The following is a 21,337-nucleotide window of genomic DNA, read 5'->3' as shown; positions in this document are numbered from 1 at the left end:
TAGTACAAGCGGCCAGAAATGATTGGTAGATTTAACATGAAATATCGTTTAAGGTAAAAACTTAAAATTTCACTTCCAAAATTTAATTTTATTTGAAGCGAAAAATTAAAATTTTACCTCAGAAATTAATAATTAACCTTTTTTTCACCAATACTCAAGATAAGTTAAAATACTTCAAGTCTGTCGCAATATGAGAAAGCCTTGATTATTTCAGGTAAATAATTGTATGTGAAATGAAAAGTTGATATTTCATTCCAAGATCAGAGTTAATGAAGATGTCAACATTTTAAATTAATAATTTTTAGATAGACATTTTTTTTAACCTTAAGGGTAAGGGAAAAATCGATTTTGAAATTAAAATTATTTTTTGAGGAATGAAAAAGTGAAAAAAAATTAAATGTATATTAGGTTATTACTAGAACTGAGGCTTGATAGACTTTTGAACGTAAGCAGCTATTGATGTCTTAAAAAAAAAATAAAATTCGAAAAGAAATCTAACAGTTTCGGAATGAAAAGTATAAATTTCACTTCACCCAATAATTCTTTTTGAATTGCCCAAAAATTCTTCTTGAACTGCAAACCTTAAAAACTGTAAAATGTGGACCTATTGGTAAAAGGTCAAATTTAATTTTGTAAATTTTTTATAAGATTGAATAAAAAAGTTAAATTTCACCACTAAATTTTACCATAAACTTTTCTTTCATCCGCATTGAAAGTAAGTTAAGATGCTTTACATATTTAAGTAATGTGGGAAAAAAGTGATATTTTGAAGTGAATTATTTTTGTGAAATAATAAGTTAAAATAAGCAGTCCGTAAATAAATCTTTAAAAAGCTAGACTAGTCTTTAAGATATATATTTTATCGTCTTAAGACTGTGGAATGAAAAGTTTGAAGTTCACATCGTTGGATTATTTCAATTGTATGTTTAATTGCATTTGAACAGGAAACTTTTTGAATCGTGAAAAATTTGGAAAGTTTATTATACGACCTATAAATCGAAAATTACAATTTCACTTTAAAATTTTCTCATGAACTTCTTTTCATTTAAACTTTAAATCATAAGTAAAAAAGTGAAATCATCAATTTTTCACTTCAATCATTTGAAATAAATATTAAATTATTATTAGAAATGATGATTCTGGAGATTTTAACCTGTTGACAGCTTTATATCCATGAAATTTCTAGATCAGTCTAAACATTTTTCACTTCGCTTGAAAATAATTTTTTTTTCACTTGAGCTACGGATTTCACGAACTGTGAATTCAAACTTTAAATTTGTAAAGTGTAGATCTTGATGGATATCTTACTGATTTAAAATGAAAAGGGGAAAAAAGTGCTGCCAGGTGAAAATGTATTTCTTTAACTTAAGTTAAAACGAAACATGTTAAGGTTGATGTGAAAAAAACTGATTTTATTTCACAACATTCAAATAATACTCTCCAATATTTCATTCAGCCATTACAGCCGTTGGTACCTATATTGGAATTATAATTTTCCACTCAAACATCTGTGACAGCATCCAATTTCCAAAGACATTAAGATTGATGATGGAATTCCAAGAGAGAGCTTTAAGAATATTGTTCTAAAACCAATACTTGTCATCATAGCGGTAAATCGAAAAGGGAAAAACCAGAAGCAATGCGAAGAAAAAGAAGACGAAAAAAAATTCAATCAAATCCTAGAAAAAAAATCCCCATAATTCCACAAGGACATGCCATGCCCTCTCGAACATCTATTATTCTAAGGTCTACTTTCTTTGCAATCATGTGAAGGTAAGGTATAACAAAATAAATTCCCACATGGCATATCATTTGTCGAAACAGAGCTCCAAGCCCAAAACCTTAAGAGCAAAAAAAAAATGGGGCCACTCGTAAGATTTTGTTCCGGGGGCATTGATAACAACGCGTTACGACATAACATAACCTATAAACCGCGTCGCGCCCTAGCTCCGACATCTAACGACAACGCTAAGCGACTTCGACTATGACGATGACGCGAGAACGAAGCAGGAAAAATAATAAATCGGAGAAAGTTCTTTTACCCATATCCGTTTTAAATTGGCAATTTGTGTGCGAAAATAGATTCAGGCAGAAAACCGACGCTAATCCTCAGTCTTTTCCATTTTTAACAGGTTCTCTATAGTCATAGAGTCCTTTCTAACCATGACACCACCCGCCGCCGCCATCATCGCGCTATTATTTCTTTTTTGGTTGATTTTCGTTTATGGTGAATGACGATGACGTTTTTCAGGCCACTGCCTTACCACCGTTGCCGTAGCCCTAGCCGTAGCCTGCACTGCCTGATGAACATGATGCCACTTAAAAAGGATTTTTCATCAGTTTTATACTTTTTGTTCCTTTTAACTCTGAGGGAATGGGGGAAGCCTCTTTTGGGGTTGGTTCCATGATGTTCTCCCTTTCTCTCTATTCCATTCGTTTCTGGGCTTTAAACGGATGCGTTGAGTGATGCTTGATGGCTAAAAAGGCTTCGCGCCGTCATCATCATCATCGTCACAAGGATTCTTTACGCTTATAGTTTTTCTTTCTTCTTCTCTTTTTGTTTCTATATTTTATTGCTGCTGCTGCTTCTGCTAAGTTTTGATGGGAACTAAGAGCTGGAAGGTGGATGTTGGTTCTGATGGAACTGGGTGTCCTTTTCTTTTTTATTTTTTATATTTAATAGTCGAAGCAAAGGATAGGAGCATATAGTATCACCCGGTAGTGGGTTCACCAATTAAAATGAAACGCCTACACAAAGATCGGACAAAGGATTCTTCTAAAATTGGATCAACATATAGTTACGTTACGTGATGCAAAGGGCTTGAGTGTTATTCTCTCTCCATTTTTTTTTCATACATGTGTACATAACATATGTACATATATATTATATTCCCAAGGACTAGAGGATGCGTAGCGTATATAACTCTAAATCATTATTCATTTCATTGTTTCAAAAAGAAAACACACACAAGGAATAATGATGACACACACACATACAACGAGTTGAGTATAATGAAAAAGGTAATGAAATTAGATGCTATAGAAAATGGCAGGATTCTTCTTCCGTTTCAAAAATTGAATTAATTATAACGCGCGTGCTGTGTGTTGTATAGGTTTCTTGCATGAGGTTAATAGATATGAAGATATACGTATAAAGACAAATAACTAATATAATTATGTTAATTGAAAGTGTGACAAGAGTAGAATATGTTTATAATATAGATTCGCATTGTTCTCGAAAGAAAAGTTTGCTTCTTGGATTTTTCGAGGCTTAGAATTAGGTTTGAAGCAGTTTAAAGAAATCTTATTCCCTAAGTGAGGTTTGTTTCAGTTTAACTCAATTCTTTTAAATTTCATTGAAAGGAAACCAAATAATTAATGTGCAAAAATTTTAACACCCTATTCTACATTTTTATCAAATTCCTATTTAGGTGTTTTTGTAGACGTACGTCTAGAACTTTAAGTTGGTTGAACGAATGCGTCACCCATTAAAAAAAAACATCATGTGCAAAAGCTGTGGTTTTTGCAAGACATAACAACATACCAAAAACATTGTGCTACATTTGACTTATTGTAGGAAATATAGGGAACCGTGAATTGACCACCGAGATCGTGCGATTTTACGCCTATCTTTTGAAGGGGTATGGGAAGTTGCTAGTATTTGCCACAACGATAAGCACTCAACGATTGGCCACTTGGAGGACAATATTCGTCCCATTATTGCCAATGTAGGGCCAATGTTCAAGTGAAAAGCTCAGGAACGGTCCAATTCATTTGAAATTTCAAAAACTCAGAAGTTATATGGGAAATTAAAGTTGCGGTAGCCATTACGAATGTTTGACAACGTTAATTGTAAACTAATTTTCAAGGGACCATTTTTTGAATATTTTTAAGATTTTCAATTGCCAAGGCAATGTAATCTTTTAACAATCCTAAAAATATATAAAGCAGAACAATATCTAGAAGATTGTTATAAATAGCGAAAAAGAAATGGTCCTAGCACCGACCCTTGGGGCACACTTTGTAGTATATTACAGATGCAGTTGCTTCTTTTTTCTTTAAAAATAAGGATATGGCAATTCTGCTGTCTGTCTGATCGAAATTTCATAAGAAAAACACAATGTAAATGTAAAGAAGTTAAAATTCAAATAATAAATATAAGTTCAACTTATTATCATGGAAAACTATTGCGGTAATTTAGAGCATGTTTGCAGTATCTATAGACAGTTGACCAACGAAAATCCCCATTAAGAATTTCACAGAGCCAAATTGGGGGAAGTAAGAAATACAGCCTTCGAATCTCTTGGAGTAGAGAACACGATGCAAAGAAGTGTGTGATGTCTTCTGGTTCCTCCGGTGTTACAAAGGCTACAGATTTATGGAAGACCAGTTCGATGCGGCATAGAGTTAAGATTCACTATTTCGACTCGGTTCTAAATATGACACTAATAGCCTCAGAAGAACACTCGTTACTGAAATGATACATACATTTGTTTGCATAAGACTTGTCATAATTCATTTGTGAAGACTTCTTTTATCCCTCCTCATAACTTTCAATATGTATTCTGAGTTGGGTTTAAGGTTTGTATTGTAAAGAGTTGTTATGCCAGACTCTTCATATATAGCATAATTGGGTGTTGAGGAAGGCAATCTGAACAAGCGTTTGAAGCAATACCTTTGCACGGCTTCAAACTCCTCACAGTTTTTTGAAAAACACGATGTTTGGATTTAAGATCGATTTTTTGGTTAGAGTAAAACTAAGGCCACATCAAGTTTAGAGCTTCTTTAGCTTCGTTGCTTTTTCCTTTCATATTTTCAAAACATTAAGATTGTAAGACAACAAAGCTCTAAGATATTTGAAATAATGAACGACCTCGAAAGGTGCGTTATTTATTTATTTCTGCGAGTATTCTTCTCTTCCGCGGCTCAAAAATCATTACTTTTGTCTTGTTCGTATTGACGCAGAGACTCAAGAATTCATAAATACTCCAGATTCCAGAAATAAATCACAAACGTCATCAATAAACAAGGCGAGTAATATCGGGCTTAATATACACCCTTGGAAGACACCTGATGTTGTTTCAAACCATTCAGAGAATTTATTTCCGTCCCACACTGATGCAGTAGATAAGTCAAGAAAATTTAAATAAAACATTAAGAATTTACGTGAAATTTCTAAGGATGACAATTACTACATCAAGGCATTTCTATTTACCTTGTCAAAGGCTGCTTTAAAATCCACAAAACAGGCATATAATTTCTGGTTCTGCTCAATTGATCTCCTGGCAATACTCGTCACATTTGTAACAAAAATTGAACAGAAATGCAGACAATTTATTTTAAAATGTATTGAAGTTTTAATCAAAAGCTAACTGTTGAAATGCTTTAACAAGAAAAAGTTAATAAACTAATTGGTCTATAGCCAGAAGGCTCTGAGGTATTACTTTTGTTGGGTACGAGAGCAGTAATTCCATTTTTCAAGACTTCTGAAAACTGAGAAAGATTCATATTATCAAAATGTGTTTCAAAGGAGTAATGACAATTAATGACAATGGGCTCTCAACAGCTTCAAACCATTTAAATCTGCAGAATCAGCTACAAAAATCTTCAGACATAACTACACCAATCCTTGAGGCAATTTTTAGCAGCTTCCTATCCCTGGTCTATACTCTCTCGGCATTTAGAGAAGCTAAAGTTGTTTTTATACCCAAAGCAGGTAAATACTCGCAAGTCAATTCTAGATATCTACGATCTATAAGTCTATCATCATTCCTTCTTAAGACCTTGGAAAGATTGATTGATATCCATTTAAGGGATATCAATGACTGTAAAGGGTAATCGGTGGAAACAGCGTTTCCCACCTTAGGACGCACCATCAAATATTCCCTCCATCATAAAGAGTTCACTATGGTTGCTTTTCTTGACATCGAATTGATTGCAGAAAGCTGCACTAAAATCTCTAAACGTAGAGAGTTCACTTGGGGAGTCTAGTGACTCTAGGCAACTCTTTTGGAAGACGATTCGTTAGTAGAGGGACACCGCAAGGTGGTGTTCTATCTCCTCTCCTCTGGAACCTGGTGGTAAATAAAATCCTAACTAGTCTGGATGCGGTGGGTTCCAGAGTGATCGCCTATGCGGACGTCGCGGTCGTTGCTCTACCGGTTTTAAGAAAGCATGTTAACACCTTAAGAGAACTCTTACAAAATGCCTTAAACAGACTTATACTTTGAGCTGATCGGTGTGGACTGGGTGTTAAGTCACACAAAACCGATTTTTTCTTATTATCAAGGAGATACAACATTCCATTTTTCAACCCTCCTTATATTAAAATTCTCAGAAAAAAACTGAATTGGAAACGCAATGTACGGAAAAGAGTCAAAAATGCTAATGTAGCTCTCTTTTCCTGCAAAAAAGCTATCGGTAATAAATGGGGCTGACAACCCAGGATTAGGCATTGCCTATACACATCGGTAATCAGACCGATTTTAATGTACGGTGTGGCAGTATGGTGGACTGCTTTAGAGAAAGCTATAAACCGGGATAAACTAAATACAGTCTTAAGTTCAGCTTGACTATGTATAAGCGGATCGCTTCGCATAACCCCATTTGCGGCACTGGACATCTTACTCTACCTAACACCTCTTGGCATATTTAGCAAACAAAAGCTGCAAGGTCTGCTATTTACCTCAAACCTTTGTCGTAGTGGACTAACAACAACATTGGCCACTCCGTAATTCTTAGGTATTTAGAATTATTCCAAAGCACATAGCCTACACCATCCCCGAACGACTGACACTTCCAGATTTCTATACCTTCCAGATCTTTCTGGGATGATAGGGCATTCCTGAAAGATGAGTTAATTCATTTTTATACTGATGGTTCAAAAACAGAAAAAAGGGGTTGGTACAATTGTGTTTTCTGAACGACTGAAATTAAGTCTCTCATTCCACCTTCTCAATGTTTGTAGCTTGTTCTAGACGGAACTTTTGGCGATAAAAGAAGTCTTGTCCTAACTTAAGGAAAACGCTATATCAACATCTGATTTCCGTTTTTTCTCGGATAGTCAGGCTGCTATCAAATCTCTGGACTTTGTCTCTACAAACTCTATAACAGTCCATAACTGTCGATCATCTATAATGAAGATGGCACAACCGTTTAATATTCACCATTGCTGGGTGCCGGGCCATAGAGACATTTCAGGTAACTGTAAGGCAGATGAACTCGCCAGGGACGGTACAGTTCAGCGCATCCTACTACGTTTGGCAAATGCTGGCATACCAATCTCTACTTGTAAATTTTTTCCAATGCAAGACGCTATGACGAAGGCAAACACCAGGTGGGCTAACATCACCACGCATTAGTTTACAAAAAACATCTGGCCAACACTGGATTTAAAACGTTCAAGGTGCTTGCTCTCTCTAAGCAGATCGCATATAAGCTCGATAATAGGTGTCAAAACCGGACACTGTCTAATATGAAAGCATGCCACGCGACCAGGTGTATTCTCAAATGACTTTTGCAGAAGCTGTATGGACGAGGAAGAGGAGGAAACAGTTCTTCATCTTCTCTGTACATGCCCTGCGTTAGCTCAAAAACGCAAGAATTACCTCGAAGAATTTTTCTTTAACGATCTAAAATATATTAGCATAATCAGCCTCTAACGTTTCGTAAGGGAGTCAAACTGGTTCCATTAAACTTAGGAGGAAGCCTAAAGAATCATGTGGTATCACAATGGGCCATTAAACCGGCCTAAGTGTGTCCGTTTTCCATCATGGACAGCCAATTTAACCGAATCTAACCTAATTATAGTACAATAACAATAATTAGTAATATCAAAAGTACGAATTTCTGTGAAAACCCAGTTGTTTACTCAGTGGCGAATTAAGGTTATTTGATGCCCGGGAAAACAAATATTTTTCAGATTTTTTATATTCTTAACCCAACATTTGCTTTTTCAAAGCTGCTTTTCTTATGAAGTTAAAAGATTAAAGCATTTTTATTCTTATATTTGTATTATGGCCTAGTTCACACAGGACTGTAGCGCCACCTTAAGTAAATTATTTGTATCAATGCAATGGTATACACATCGCAAATTTGATGTCCCAAGCAAAAATAGTTGAATTAAAAAGAAAGTGGATGGCTAATAAAATAACTCTTTCAATAAACAACGGCGATGATTTAAGTCAATTCAATAAATTTAAAGTCAATTTATAAAAAAAATCTTTAAAAAAAACTTGTGTAAGGGATATTTTGAAAGATTTAAGACTTATTTTATATCCTGACACTCACCATAAGCAGATTACCATTAAACTCAATTGGTCTTACCTGAAAAATAAAAGAAGATAAGTGTTAAATTACAATTATATTTATTTATTTATACAATTTTAAGTGTTAAATATTTAAATTTTCAGAATTTAAGAGCATTTATCATTTTATATTTGGAAATTTAGAATTTAGCAAAACTTGACAGAAAATTCATCTGACTAGAGTGATAAGATTTCAATGTTAAACGTTCGTTGAGTTTTAAATTAAAATTGGAATAAAATCAAAAAAATGTACAATATGTCCAAATTTTGTTACCTAGAAATAGAAAGAAGTCGATATAAGCTCAAGTGATTAAAAGTGGACTTTTTTTAGCACAATTTTTGTTGAAAACTAAAAACTAACACATTTACCTAAAAAAATGTAATAGTTTTGCCTTCTATAAGCATTTGTAGAAATGTCTCTATGAATTTAAAGTTCAGTCAATTTTTCAAGGTTTTTAAAATCAATCGTATACTACATACTTTCGTTTAATGCCCCCGCAGAAAAAAATTGATCATTCTTGAAACCCAAAATATTAATAATATTTTATTTGTATTTGTATATTTTTCAATTCTCCCGCATTAATGTACAAAATGCACGGAATCAGTTGTGTCTCAAGATTTTTAACTTTTTTATGCTTTAGAGGTTTTCCATCTCCATGGATAAAGGTTGGGGATGGGGTACATCATTAAAAACTTAGTCACGTATAAAAAACGTGTGATACTTGTCAACTTGCTATTCAAGATGATATACTAAAAAAAATACTAGAAGCAGATGAAGATGAAGACAAATATGAGTAAGAAAGACATCTAGGCCAGCAGAAATTATTATTTATCCGCCTAGGAATGAAATCACCATTATTTATGAAAAGAAGAAGCATCAGAAGAAGATTGGAATGACATGGACCACCCTTTTATATATGGTGCTATTTTCATTGTTAAGATAAAAAGCTGATCAGCGAGCATTATCCAGTTGAGTGAATTGTTTTTTTTTTTCTACGTCCTCTCGTCCTTTTTCTTCTTTACTCGTAGAAATATCCTTGTGAAGGAAATTCTTTTCCTATTTTTTCCATCACATAATAACAAATAGGATGAAATAGGAAAACAAGAAAAATTAGGAAAATCAATCTGTCCTCGAACGTTGTCGTTGTCGTCGTCGACGTCTTCGTTGTCGTATAGACGTCATTTCTAAAAATATAGAGAACCAACTGAAAAACAATAACATAAGACGACTTTGCACAGTCTGAGAATGTCATCTTGATGTGATGAAGTATGTGGGTAAATTAATTTTAAAAATAGAGAGTTATATACTACATCAAAGTGCGGGTAGATTCGTATTCGTAGTATAACAATATTCTATGATATCAATGTCATAAAATTCATTGTGATGAGATGACTTTCAATGCGAGAGCCTTGAGGATTGTAATACATAAATAAAGTTTACGATACGAGTGAAGAAATCGATGATATAGTAGTTTAAAAATATTTTAAAAAAGATGTTAATTTAAAGATAAATAAGGATGTTCAAAAAGAATTGAAATTGTATTCAAATATACATATGTATTTATTTATTTTGATGGAATAAGCTTACACAATAAGATACAATATCTTTTAAGATAGGATAGATAGTTTCAGTATTAACATACTATTTAAACATGTTTAAAAAGAAAGATTCAAAAACTAATAAAAACAAAATGCAAAATTACTTTATGACGAATTTAACGAAAAAGAAAGAAAAGTTGCATTTAACAATAGAAAGGTAATAAAATTAGTTAATATTATCAAAAAGTTTATCATCGAAGGCTGCATCGAATCATCTTTATGGGCAGATGAGGGAATTCGACAATCGAATCGCGTATATAAGAAATTGACGACTAGAAACAAGCTAAGAACAGCGTAATGGAGTCAGATCATAACTTCTAGTTGAACGAGAAAATTTAACTTTGCTATAAGGATATGGAGGGTTTTTCGTTTGCAGAATACTATGGAGCGTTAGTAAAGTTTTTAAAGCAAATACATTTTCAAGAGAGGCGCCATGTTTTATGTTCGAGTATGCAGAAATAAGTTCATATCTCCGCAGACTAAACATTCCTTGCCACACTGTTATACACAACATTAAGCTTCATTTTGTCCTTGAAATCACAATTACTAAAACTTTCACAATCGCATCGTATAATAGGGGAATGAGAAGTGATTTAGCTAGTATCATTCTTGTTTTATTTGGGTTAAATTTTGAGTGGTCCATAAAACTCGTAAGCTTCCATACACTCTTCCAATTGTCGTATTTATGTGGTTTGTCGAGGTAAGGTTTCTGTTAAATACTACTCCTAGGTTTTTCGCAGATTCAACAACCTGAATTGGAATATTTCTAAGCAGCATTTGAGGAAAATACGTCGCTAATGGTTTTCTGGAAATAATAAGACATTTCTTTTTGGTTGGGTTCAAACAGAGCCCATTAGATTGAGACCAGTGTAGGGCCTTATTTAGGTATTTATTTGTCTCATAACCTCCATTTTCAATTAGACCTCGAGAACAGCTATATCGAAGTTGAAATTCGTCATCATGCATATGAAATGACGAGTTGAATCCTAGAGACGGCAGTTTATTTATATACATGGTAAATAGAAGAGGTCCCAAAATTGATCCTTGAGGGACACCTCGACTAAGCGGAAGGAAGGTAGACGTTTGATTATTAGGAACGACTGCTTGATACCTTGAAGATAAATATGAAAAAAAACTAGTTTCACTGATGATGACACGAACTGGAATTTATTTCGTAGTTTGGTAGAAGTCTAAAAGTGTGAGGAAAGTCACATAGTTCTTATCAAGACTCTCTCTAATTTTTTCAACTACATTTATAAGAGCTGTTTTGCTGCTATGACCTGTGCGAAACCCGGATTGATTTGGACATAACATTTCATTTTGATCCAAGTTTTGTCTTATTTGCGTGTTTAAGGTTTCTTCAAGAACTTTCGATAAAAAAGGTAGTATAGCTATTGGTCGGTACTCATTACTTTTGCTTTTTTCTAAATTGCGGGAAAAACTCCAGTCGTTAAAATAGTATTGAAGAGATAAGTAAGAGGTTTTAAGGCACATGAATTTCATCAAAACATACTTAATCAAATCTTATAAATAAGCAAAATTTAAGAACATCTTCTTCGTTCACATTGGAAAAGCTAAAGCCTATAGAAGATAGGCTGTCAGCTTCCAAATTTAAAGTGATGGAGCTATCATGATGTTCAAAAGATGAGAGAGACGCTTATTTTGTATTCAATTCATCACAGTTAATAGCATCATCTGAATTATTCTTAAATTTACCAATACCTATATCCGTAATATTTTTCCAAAGCTTATGACCAGCCAGAGAAGGATTTAGTCGAGAAGAATAATAAATTTTGTTTTGATTCTCTGATTTTAAGCACTTTGTTTCTCAAGTCGTTCAAGCTCTCCGAAACACAAGTCTAAAATGTTTTCATGTTTTATAATGTCTTCAAACGTTTTTTATTTCACAGAAAATATTATTTTCGATATTCAGTAGTTTTTTTTTGATAAAAATCCAACATTCCGTTTTTTCATAAAAAAATAAAATCTACAAAAAATAGCACGCAAATTTGGTAAAAATTTATGTTCGGTTCTTGATATCTCTAAAATTAATTTCATTCATTCAATTTGTAAAAATACTACTAAAATTGGTAAAAATTTGATTTCGAACAAAAAGACTAGATTTTCAAACTAAACCATTTCTTTATATGAAAAGTATTGTTGGGTAATTGAAAAATTTTTAAGAATAATTCAACTGACAACTTCTGTTAACTCAACACGAAAACCTTCAAACTTTTAAGCAAGACAAATCGACAGACGCGATGGTAAGCTATCAGTGTGGATTGCATCCCAGCCTCTTTTTTTTCGGAAAATAAACATTAGATAAACATAGATGACATTTGCTTCCAACGAGTTAACTCATCAATTTATTGAAATTTGGTGACAAATATATTTCCCAGAAGTGCTCCTATTAACTTGCCTCCCTTGTTCGTGCGACTTAACGCCTCTATAAAATTTCAATTGTGATTCTTTTAAGCATTGGTTTAATTTATACCCACAAGCAGTAACTTTTAAAGCTTTTTAAGCCAATATTTGAGACACAATTGACGTCATACGGATTTCTTTGAAAAAGTAGTGAAAAATTGGACTGATTGAATTTACTTTAAAACTTTGTATTGTTATTTGAAGATCAAGCTCTTAGAAAAACAACCGATAGATGGTTAAAGGTCACGAAAATCGTTTATTTACGATAATTTCCGTTTGCATAGCTCCAATGAAGGTAACATCTTAGCTCAAAGTTGCCAAGCATTCAGTTTTCGACAGTATTTTTGTCTTAAACAGTTTCTTCATACGACCAAGTGTTTCAAAGATAGAGGGCAAAAAGTGGGCAACGCTTCAAATTTAGTTGAGAATACGTTTTTAGCGACAAAGTATTCTTCCTTTGAAATTTGTAAGCTTTTTACCAAATATCTGATCCTCCACCAAAAAATTCAGCAACCTATCAAATCGAATCGTTTCTATCATCCAATACAAAAATCTCAGTGATATGGTAAGGTTTTCCCAAAGTTTACTTGCAAATGTGTGTGTCTTTTTGGTTTCCCCTAAAAAGTCTTTGGAAACCTTGAGTTTAGTTTGAATTGGACGCATGATGGCAACTCTTTTCTATGTTAAAGTAGCTCGATTTGGACAGTTTCTTATATATTACTTATGATTTCAAACAAATGTATTGTTATAGTTGAATCAATATTAATTAACTCGCCATCTGCATTCTACGGAAATAATTTGGTAACACAAATATTTTGGCAACAAATTCAACAAGTAGTGTGAAAAGATTATTCAAATTAAGATGAATTGTATACAATAAACAAAATACAGCAACTTGTTCGTTTCGTCCTTAATTTAAGGGATGTATTTTTTCGCTCTAAGAAGAACAAAATTAACTTCTATACAGGAAATTACTATCCAAGTCAAGTCTTCCCTAATCTCCAACAACTCAATGTAGTTAAGTTCTATTTTTATTTTTTTTTCGTTGCTTTTTTCTACCAATTTGCATGTACATCCTTTATATGCCTGCCCCCAGCACCCTCCTTCTTTCCACGCTGCCTCTTTGAATATTTGTATGTACGTATATTTCTCATGAACTTATCGATCTGACACCCATCAAGATAAATGAGAAAATCATTACTCTTCAAATTGTGTTTCTCTTTGAAAAATTGTCTCCGTAATTTTTCCATTATCCCTCCACATCCTGCATTATAAAATTTTAAAAATAGATATCCCTCATTCTACCGTCGCTGTCATCGTCCGTCGTCATCCGTCGTCGCTACCGCCACAACAGCAGCAGCATCCTTGCAATGGCTGATGGTGATGTGAGGCTCTAAAGACCATACCCTAGATAGAACATAGGCTATATGGCAACTAGCTGCTGCTACAGCTGCTTGTAGTCTTCTTTCCATGTCGTCTTTTGGGTCAGCCTCAAAAGGCTTTCAAGTTGGTCTCTTCGATAGGTTATACCTCCAGTGGGGTGCTGATATGGGGTGTATATGGATATTTTCGCTCCCCCTTTTCTTGTCGATGATGCACAGAAAATGATATCCGCAATATGTCAATTATTGACTCCTATCCCGCCCCAATTAGCTATTGTTCATATAACGTTATATGTACATCCATAAGGCACAACAATGCCCCACTCCCCATCAGCCCAACCTCATGTCCCTTGTATATCTTAAATACTCGCTTGGTACAATGCATAATGCCATATTCTAGACTCCTCTTCTCTTTAGCATTAATAAATCTCATCTCAAATGAATATTATATACTTTTGTATAGATACATTGTAGTACTTTATCATGTATATGAGTGCTTTTATAGTTTCAGCGCCTTCTGTTCAAAATGTTGGTCACGTCCGACACTATTGCTGAACCTAAAGCTGAAGCTTGATTCGGATTCAAAGCCTAGTTATACTCTGATGCTCCGATATATGTGTGTACGTTCCTACAGTCCATATATGAACTGAGCTCAACATAAGTATCTTCTTCTGTCTATAGGTATATAATATTAAATAGGAGGGATTATTCTTTCCTCAACCGCATCTTCACGTCCTAAAATTTATATAGTGGACAGAAAATAATAATTGAGTTAAACTTTTGAATATGAATTTGTTATGGAGCCGCACAAAGGACAATAATGTATCTTTTTTTGTGTGCATTATTTTATTTCTCAGTATCTTTCATTTATTAGTTCGGAAATGGATGCATGCTCATTCGAATGAACATTGTGGATGAAAGAATAATGTCAATAATTAATTCATAAAGAAAATCCATGGACAAAGGAAAACCTCATATGAAGTGTTGATGCATTTGAATGCGTTATTGTTGGTTGTGTATTTTGTTGTTTTCTTTTTTGAAAAGGATATCCTCATCCGTTTATTTGTGTTTGGCGACTTGTCCATACTTAAGATTTGAAGATGAAGATTATAAATAATATGCAGTGGAAAATCTTTGACTATGTTATAGGTGCGATGATTTACTTTTCCTTGGGACTCGGGTCGTTTGGTGCATGCATCGTGGTGTCGACTTTATGTATAAATTCAATGACCTGAACTTACCTAGGAATCAAGTTGAATTAATTTTTTTTAAAGACTTGGAAAAATTACTCGTCTCTGGATTCCTTGGTATTAGGTTACTTGACTTTGCAGTAAGTAGTAATGGGCCTGTTTAAAAATGCAATATAAGCTGCATTCTTTTCAAGAAATGAAAAAAAAACTGAACAATAAAATTATTAAAGAAAAAAGAGGCTGGGATGCGACCCACACTGATAACTTCCCATCCCTTCTGTCCATTTGTCTTACTTAAAAGTTTTTAGGTTTTCGTGTTGGGTTAAAAAAGTTGTTAGTTGAATTATCCTTAAAAATTTTAAAATTACCAACAATATTTCACATGTCAATTTTTTTTAAGTTTTAAGTTTTTATAAAAAAACTGTCAATTCGATTTTTCTCAAAACTTTACCGAATGTTGAAAACAATATTTCATATAAGATAAAATTAATTGAAAGCCATAATGTTAAATTTTTGAAAAGGTAATTTAGTCGAAATTAAATTTTTACCAATTTTGAGTTATGTTTTTTTTAGGTTTTATTTTTTATAAAAAAAATTTCTATGTGATTTTTCTCAAAATTTTACCACATGTTAAAAACGTTATTTTTCCTTGCACAAAATTGTTTTGGAGATGAAATCATTTTTAATTCGTAAAATTTTCAAGTTTTTTTGATTTATAAAAAAAACCCTTTGATTCGATTTTTTTCCAAAAATATATTTGTTTGTTATCACATTACTCTAGCATCATTGGTTAGTGAGATATTTAGGGTTAACCAAAATTTGTACCTTTATTTTAAACTTCTATGATAAAAAAACACCCACGCAATTTTTTTGACAGCCCTTTCTGCATCTTTCTGCATTATTATCTGTATGACAACATTTATTTGAAGTCGACATCTCTTCTAGTTCTTGAGCTATGGACAGCAAAAAATTCATCGCGAACGTACGTACGTACAGACATCTTCCTAAAATCTTTTATTTCGACTATAGGGACCTTGAAACGTCGAGAAACGTCCAAACTTTCAATTCGACAAATCGGACCCGTTACAATAACTTCCTATCGGAATTTTGTAACTAATGATGCTGGAAGCGTGTAAGTCGCAACAAACAATCACTTTTCAAGGATGTGAAGTTAATTTTTTAATGGCTTGGGGATTGCGTATGCGTATGTAAGGCCATTTAGAACTAAGCTTTTCTAAACTGAATTTGTTATACGAAGTGCTCTTTGAACTACTTCGCGAACAAACAGCATATTTTCACAATGTAGAAACGTTGTTTTCGAGTTATACGACTTAGGATGAATTGCCAAAACCGAAAAGAACATAAATCTGGACAAACTTTACGAGTTATACACGATATTACGATATGTTCTGAGATTTTTAACACCATTTACGAAACACCTTAAAAGAAAGGCATAAACGAGATTTTCCATTCTGAGGCGAAAACCTTAATTTTACTATTTTACTGTATACCATTCTTTTTACTATGTTAGAGTAAACACAAAATTACGTATACGCCACAGTAAAGCTTTTTTATTTAAATATGCAAAAGTTTAGAAAATTCTTAACAAAGGTATGCATTTACATATGTGACCAACTTCGTTTCTTTATTTTGCTTTAAGAGAAAGTGGAGTAATGAATAAAGCATTTCTTCATAATCAAACTTTTCGTGAATTTTTTAAATTTTTATGAGATGAGTGACTAAATATTTCTTAGGAAGACTGCGGAAATTATCTGAAATTTGTACTCATCTCGGTTCAGTAGTTTAAGAATCTGCAGGTGTCCGTACAAGTTTAGAACAAAGACAGAAAGGTCACCTCATTTCCATTTTATGGTTGAATAGATTGCGAAGTCTTTCCTTCTAAATTTCAATTGACCTCACTTAATTCATACGAAAAACCACAAAGTCATCACGATTCAAAATTGCTGGTTGAATTCTTTATCAACACCCCCTTCCCCCTTGCGCTAAACAATTCAACTGTAAGACTTGCTTTTACCAGAAATGCCTATCGATCATTTTCGGAGGATCTGTTCGAACTAGAAAAAAGATTTTTCTGGTTGCCGCACATCACGAATGTGGAACGTTTTGATATTTAAAATTTTGAGATTAATATGCATTTGTATTTCTTCTTAAATCCTACACTATTTTCTTAACTCTCACAATTTTAACTTTAAACATTCAAAGAGTATCCAAATCTTTTTTTGGAAGCCAAATATGAAAAACAAAGAAACCACTGAAAATTAATATCAAAATAAAAATTAAATGTATTAAAAAAAAACTATCAACTCTTAATGGATAAAATCTTCAAAAAATATTTCTTTTTAAAAGTTGCACCATTGCACCAACACCTGGAATGTCTTCTATTGCAAAAAGAATAAAATTTAAAGTTATCATCAAAGTTTCCAAGTCTTACAAAAATCGTATCATCTCCAAAAAGATACTCATCCATATAACATTCTATTCTCTCTTTCATCTCCTTAGTGAAACCTTCTTCCATAATTATTTCACAAGAAGAAGAATTAAAACAAAAAAAAACAAAAACAAGAAATAACTATATTCCTTCTAATCTCCATCGCACGACTTAAACAATAATGAATAACTTAGACTTGCAGAATAAAATAAAAATGAGGAAACTTTAATTTAAATGAATGTTAAAACACACACTATATATATTTCTACCCCCACCACTTCATCTCTATCTCATTTAACCTTATAGTACTTATATACCCATCCCTCACACATCCTCCCCCGCGCTAGTGCCAGGTTAATTCAATAGAAAAACCTCCAACACCTTTTAAAACCCTCTGCGTTTTAATCCATTCTGAGTGCGACCGCGTCACCTAATGAAATTCCACTTAACACTCAAAATGACGTTTGCCTGAAAAACACCTTTCCAACTTTTAACCTCCACCATCTATCCACCACCCTCTTTTCAGAGCATCATCATACCTAAAACACAGCCAGCACCTTGAGAAGACAGTTAGAGAGAGAAATAGTGAAAGGAAAGGTTTAAACAGGGTTGAAGGAAGGAATTTTTCAACTAAGCGATGGGACATGAGACGTGAGGGAGTTCGAGTTCTCCAGGAGTTTGGGAAAAGAGTGAATAATAAGAATGATTCTTCGAACTAAGTTTTGCGTCGACAAAAAACAAAAAAAGAAAAACATTGCAAAACTTGAAGTTTTGCTGAATAATTTTCTGGTTAAAACTATTTTTTGGGAGGAAAGGGTTTGAGATGGTGAAAGCACGAGTAGGGGTTGAATCCTATAGACCGACGACGACGACGACTGTTCTTCTACCCAAATTGGATCGATAGAGGATAGAGTGTTGTGTGTATCACACCCAGACCAAAGTACTATGCACAAAATCCTCGCACTTGTACTTGCTGCCCCGCTCCACCGTTCCTCCACCACCATTACCGACTAAATATTGTGAAAATGGAGGTACAAACAGAGAGGAAATTGCCGCATGCTATAGTTACAGTATCTATACAACACACTACACAAGGGTTGATGTCTAGGGTTAGAGTATAGGAAAAACTTTTCCGGCACATGAACTCTGAACATGTTTGCAACGAACCAACTTAACTCAACTCAACTCAACTCGATTCAACCAACCATCCAACCAACCATCAGCCCAAACATATGAAGCAGAATATTTTTATGTGTCCGTTACGTAGTTTGAATTTCAAATGTGTTTTGTGAAAAACACAGAGGGCTTGGGGCGAATCATTAAAACTCTTCATATCTTTAATACCCTTAGCTTCGTCCACCCCTTCTTATCCCTTTTTTTACCCTTACACAACTTGTCCGACCTGAGTTACTCCAGAATCTAAAAAAAAACAAGACAAAATAAAATTGTTCATCCACTCCCCCAACCCTCGTCAAGAACATCCCCATTTGGCCTTTAGGATAGACGATGAGTAAATTTACACATGAAACATGTGTGTTGCCCTCTAGGTCCACTTTTCGTAGATACGTGCAAAACGATTTTTATTAAATGATAGTGAAATGGGCATAGGGGGTTGAAATTCGGATGGTGTGTTAGGGATGTAATGCCAAAAGGGTGTTCTTTTGAGAAGTATAGAACTTTGAAATCAAATATTCGAAACAATTCGAAAGACAATCTTCTGGAATAAGAACTGAAATATGATTTCTGACGTTTTACTGCCAAACCTGTTTAGGGAATAGTATAATCTGGAGGTTCAATTGACGACTAATTTGTTCAACTTTTATGGCTTTACCATCGGCAATAACATGGAGAATTGACGTCTTTTAAGAGGTCAATCGTTTCGGGATTATCGACGAAGACTAGCGCCTCTTGTATCTCCACAGAAAATAGTCGAGCTTAAAATCGAACTATCTTGGAGGACAATTTACGAGTCCGAGTTTTTAACGTTAAACTATGTGGTTACCAAATCAACTGAGGTACGAGTTTCACTTATTGAAAAAACATCTTCTCTGCACATCAAAGTTTTTCAATTTATAAACGAAAAAGTTAGCAACCTAGGCTCTATTACGGTCTTCACTGATTGTAACGTTCTGGCCAGCTTCGTTTTTTTAGAGAAGTCCGAGAAACTTATTAAACCAAACAGTCTGTTTTTGTGGACTAAACGGTTCCTCAACACTTGAGGATTTCAAATTCGGCAGTTTGGTTTAATGCCCGTAAAATTTCGACAGTATTACGTTGCCTGTCAAATTTACGTCCTTGATACATATTTCTTACATACATTTGAGTTTCGAAATAAATTTCCGCACTTTTAAAGCGTTGCTCAAGCGTCAGTCTATTGACGTTGAAATGTCATTGACAGCTGTCAAATTGGCCACCAGCTATTAAAATAGTGTTGCCAACTTGAAAATCTATATTTCTACAACAAAAAAACACCCTTTATAAGGCAATGCAAAAACTACCCCTTCTTCCATATATTCTAGAACCCCTTGAAAACAAATTCATATTCTTCTTATTTGTGTCTTGTATTTTTCTTATTTTTTGTCTTTCTTTCTTTTTTGTTCTTCATTTTTTTTTCTAAGTGCTTATGGTCGAGAAGCAAAGAATTCTTCTTCTTTTTTTGTTTCTTCTGTCTCTTATCCTGCGTGTGTCTCTTGAAAGTTTATGAGGGTTTCCTCTCAGAAAAGTAGAAAAAGAAGAAGACATTTTTTTTAGTATGATGCTTCTTCTTAGTCGAAAGTCTTGGTCTTCATCTTCTTCTTCTTGCTCTTCTTCGTCATGTCGTGCTTCTTTTTATAAATATACATATATGTATATATAAAATTATTATATTTCTTTTGGCGAGAAGATATATAGAAAAAAATGGGAATATCCGGCTCCGGCACCATGAAGCGGAAGTGAGAGGAACCAAACGAAGAAACAGCCACTTTTACAGAAAATGCTTATAAAAATAAAACTTATCTTCAAGAACGCTCTCGCTTCTTTTGCTTAAAGGATATTTTTTTGGGGATGAGGATGTGGTATAGGGGTTAAATAGATGTACCTTCATATAGTAGTTATAAGATAGGAATAAGAAAGAAGGTGTTGGGGAATGTGTGTATCCGTACTCTTACTTGGTGTGGTCACAGAAAGATGGACGAGAAATAAAGAAGGGCTTATAATTTCTTCTTCTTCCTTTAAACTTTTTTGTTTTTTAACTTTTTATTTTAATATTTTTAGACCACTTTAGAAGAGCCAAAGCATCCAAGTTATTTCATTTGAAGTGAGAACTATTTTTTCTTCTTTCTAACATTTTTACGTGAATTTTGTTTTTTATTAAATATTCAAAGAATTTTCAACCGCTTAAAACTAAAATTCTTGAAAATGTGGTAAAAATAAATCGAAATTATGCTTTAATTTTTGAGAATAGGAATATAAAAAGAAAGAAGGAAAGAAAGGAATGTGAAAAAAATAGCTTGACAGGTTTTCGAGGATGAAGAATGACGACGACGCACAGCCCACGACAAGGACGAAGGCGACAACGATGACGGTGGAGATATGGTCGAGAAAAATTGCAAATTAATTTTTCCACTATGACTCTATGTCAAAGGTCAAGGATTATATAGTTTTTGTCAGGTGGAGATAGAAAAATGCGAGTGGGAAAATATTACGATTTTTTTTAAGTCAAATAAATGGAATTATTTCTAGCTTAACATTTAAGGAAGAGGAGGAAATAAAATCCAACAATAGGTTTTTCCTATGAAAAATTAAGTTTATAAATATTTTAAATTCTAAATAAAGGTTGAGCTGAATATTTCAGCATTTGTATATCAAACATTTCTTACAAGGCGTAGGTTTCAAGAAAAGTCTTCACCTTCATCTTTTTGTAAGTAATTGAAGTCAATAAACTGTGGAATATGTACAATAAATTCGTCTGCTTCCCAAATTCGTGAAGTCATTGACGTCTCTTTT

The 21,337-nt window shown here is 33.6% G+C and overlaps 1 protein-coding gene across 10 annotated transcripts in view; it reads right to left on the bottom strand.

Annotated features, from left to right (window-relative positions):
• The window catches only part of LOC129947229 (protein alan shepard), a 638,535-nt gene that overhangs the window by 112,582 nt on the left and 504,616 nt on the right, over window positions 1-21,337 (bottom strand). For 8 of the 10 annotated variants that reach the window (XR_008781695.1, XM_056057716.1, XM_056057713.1 and 5 more), the window contains one exon: window positions 8,290-8,325. The exons of the other annotated variants lie outside the window; for them this stretch is intronic. Coding sequence is in view for 7 of the 8 variants with exons in the window: in XM_056057716.1 (XP_055913691.1) it covers window positions 8,290-8,325 (36 nt within the window). In the remaining variant the exon portion in view is untranslated. The remainder of the gene's footprint in view (window positions 1-8,289; window positions 8,326-21,337) is intronic. 10 annotated transcript variants of the gene reach the window in all.

Source organism: Eupeodes corollae, chromosome 2 (genome assembly GCF_945859685.1).
Source record: "Eupeodes corollae chromosome 2, idEupCoro1.1, whole genome shotgun sequence".
Lineage (NCBI taxonomy): Eukaryota > Metazoa > Arthropoda > Insecta > Diptera > Syrphidae > Eupeodes > Eupeodes corollae.
Note: the sequence above shows the minus strand (reverse complement) of the source record. Positions and strands in the feature narration are given on the sequence as shown.